The sequence below is a fragment of the Humulus lupulus genome, chromosome 1 (assembly GCF_963169125.1).
Source record: "Humulus lupulus chromosome 1, drHumLupu1.1, whole genome shotgun sequence".
Taxonomy (NCBI): Eukaryota; Viridiplantae; Streptophyta; class Magnoliopsida; order Rosales; family Cannabaceae; genus Humulus; species Humulus lupulus.
The window spans coordinates 251,553,373-251,556,617 of NC_084793.1; the positions used below are offsets into that span (position 1 = coordinate 251,553,373).

General features: G+C 33.3%; 1 protein-coding gene across 1 annotated transcript; it reads left to right on the forward strand.

The window, feature by feature from the left end:
* The first annotated feature begins 398 nt into the window (after nt 1-398).
* Nucleotides 399-2,511, forward strand: LOC133832308 (uncharacterized). The gene is made up of 4 exons (XM_062262673.1): nt 399-771; nt 871-1,537; nt 1,697-1,796; nt 1,885-2,511. Exons 1-4 carry the CDS (start codon nt 399-401, stop codon nt 2,509-2,511), a joined length of 1,767 nt encoding a protein of 588 aa, XP_062118657.1.
* The last annotated feature ends 734 nt before the right edge of the window (nt 2,512-3,245 follow it).

Below are 3,245 nucleotides of genomic sequence, written 5' to 3' on the forward strand. Positions count from 1 at the left end.
TGCTGATGGCATCAATCCATTCAGCAATATGAGCTCATCTTATAGTTGTTGGCTAGTGATTCTATGTATTTACAATCTTCCTCCTTTGTTGTGTATGAAAAGAATATTCACAATGTTAACTTTGTTGATATTAGGTCCCAAGCAACTTGGAAATGATATAGATATCTATTTAGCACCTTTGATAGATGACTTGAAGGTGTTGTGGAGCGGAATTGATTGTTATGATTCTTTTAAAAAAGGAAAATTTTATACTTAGAGGTGTACTCTTATGGAAAATCAATGATTTTCCTGCTCATGGTAATTTATCAAGATGTTTTGTGAAAGGATATAAAGGATGTCCAATATGCGGTGAACAAACAAGCGCCACAAGATTAAATCATTGTAGGAAGATGTGTTATATGGGTCATAGAAGGTTTCTACCAGAAAAGCATTATTACCGGAAGCAAAAATTAGCATTTAATAGTGAGCAAGAGTTGCGAGAAGCGCCTACACCAACGACTGGAGAAGCTATCTACGAAGAGATTCATTTAATAGAAAATAAATTTGGTAAGCCAGTGGAAAAGGTCGATGAAAATGTAGAGACAAAGGGGGAAAAGAAAGGCAAATGTAAAACAAACATCAAACGAAAGCGCAATAAGAAAGACCAATTAGCCAAAGATTCAAAGAATACTACATGTTGGAAGGAGAAGTCAATTTTCTTTGAATTGGAGTATTGGAGACATTTGTTAGTAAGACATAATCTTGACGTCATGCACATTGAGAAAAACATATGTGATAGTTTGATAAGAACCTTACTTAATATTCCTGGGAAAACTAAGGACAATATCTCTGCTCGTAAAGACCTTGTGTTAATGTCTTAATCAAAAAAAGATTTGGCACCTGAAACATGTGAAAGAAGAACATATTTACCTCCTACTTGTTACACGTTGAAGAAAGACGAGAAACGTAAACTTTGTGAAACTTTGGCAAATGTTAAGGTTCCAGATGGGTATTCATCAAATATTCGTAATTTAGTATCTTTGAAAGATTGTAGACTAATCAGTCTTAAATCTCATGATTGTCATGTATTGATGCAACAATTAATTCCAATTGCTATTCGGGGATCACTAGACAAACATGTTAGAAATGCTATAATACGAATGTGTTTGTTTTTTAATGCCATATGTTGTAAGGTTGTTGATGTATCTAAGTTAGAAAAGATTGAAATAGAAATTTCAAAGACCTTGTTCTTATTTGAGCAATACTTTCCTCCATCTTTTTTTAATATCATGGTTCATTTGGCGGTGCATCTTGTTAGAGAAGTGAAACTATGTGGGCCTATATGTTTTCATTGGATGTATCCATTTGAAAGATTGATGAAAGTTTACAAAGGTTATGTTAGAAATCGAAATCGTCCAGAGGGTTGTATAGTTGAGGCTTACATAGCAGAAGAAGCGGTTGAATTTTGTACTGAGTATATTACTGATGCAGAAGCGATTGGTATTCCCAGAAAGACAATGAGTGAAGATGTTATTGGAAGAGGCATCAACAATGGAAGGCTCACCTTAATAAAAAAAAGAAGACTGGGATGTTGCTCATCGAAATGTTCTAGAGAATACCATTGAAGTTCAAGCTTACATAGAGTAAGTATTAACATTATGTGAAATGATATCTAAGCAATGATTTATTATCATAATAACAATATTCTTAATTTCAGAGAACACTTGGAATATCTTCATCATCAGAATCGAAATAAATCAAGAAAGTGGATTCAAGATTACCACCATCGGACTTTTCATCAATGGTTTCGTGATAGGGTAGCCTATTCTAATCACTTCATTATAAGTATACTTAGTTTTTAAAAATAACTATTTCAAAATCTATAATTTATTTTACTTTATGCAGATTCAATCTGAATTGAGTATGGAGTTTCATAAAGTATCTGAAAACTTAAGATGGATTTCATTAGGTCCGACTACAATGGCAATTAAGCATGATGGATTTGTCGTAAATGGTTATAGATTTAGTACAAAAGCTCGTGATGATGTTAGAATGACACAAAATAGCGATGTATGTATTGTTGCAAAATCTCTTCAATTTTCGTCAGCTCGTGATAAGAAACCATTTTATAGAGATATTGAATTTTATGGAGTCATTGAAGAAATATGGGAGCTTGATTATCGTGATTTTAGGATGGCAATGTTCAAATGCAATTGGGTAGAAGACAAGTATGTTATATTAGATGAGTTAGGATGTACTTTAGTGGATCTCAATAAAATAGGCCATAAGGAAGAATCATCTATATTAGCAAGTCAAGCAAAACAAGTATTCTATATCCAAGATCCATCATATTCAAGATGGTCAATTATACTTGCATCACAACCAAAATTCATAGGTGATGATGATGATTTTGAGATTGGCGAACTTCAAACTTTTGAGAAAGAAATTGGAGATATCAATGAATTTGAGGGAATTGAATCAATAGTTGGACCATATGTTCAAAGAGATTATTTTAGGGAATTGAATCAATAGTTGGACCATATCTAGTGGGGGAATGTTATATTATTTTATAATATAATGTAATATTATATTATATTAAAATATAATGTTTTAGATTAAATAAATGTGACAAAGAGTGTCACATATTGTAACATATAATAGAGAGTTACAATATTTAGATATCTGAGAAATATCCAAATGTGTAACATATTTGGTGTTACAAATTCAGCTACAAATTTGTAACTTCCAAATATTACTCTTTATTGTGTAAATTTGGTGTTACATAATATTGAGATGAATTTCATAAAGTCATATGTGAAATGGTTGTTAGAGATGTGATTTTAACCCCAATAATGTGTTTTGAAGGTTACAAAATCATTTGGGAGGGTTTGGAACCGTTTGGAAAAATAGCACAATGAAAATGGTCGGTGGTCGCAGCCACTGAATGTTGGTGGCCGCGGCCTGTGGGACAGAGAGTATTGGCCGCGGCCACTAATGTCCCTGGTCGCGGCCACAGGCCAAAAACTGAACATTTTTCAGTTTTTTCCAAATTGTGTTGAACGGCTCCAAAAACCCAAATAACTCCCAAATCTCACTTTTAATTCCATAAACATCTAATTTATCATTGGTAACAGCCACGGGGGTTGGTGGAATTTGAAATTCAAAGGGTGTCTCTAAACTCTATAAATAGGAACATATTGCTCACTTGAAAGACACAACTTTGCTATCCATTAGAGCACTTGGCTAGAAACACCTTGAGGCTTGAT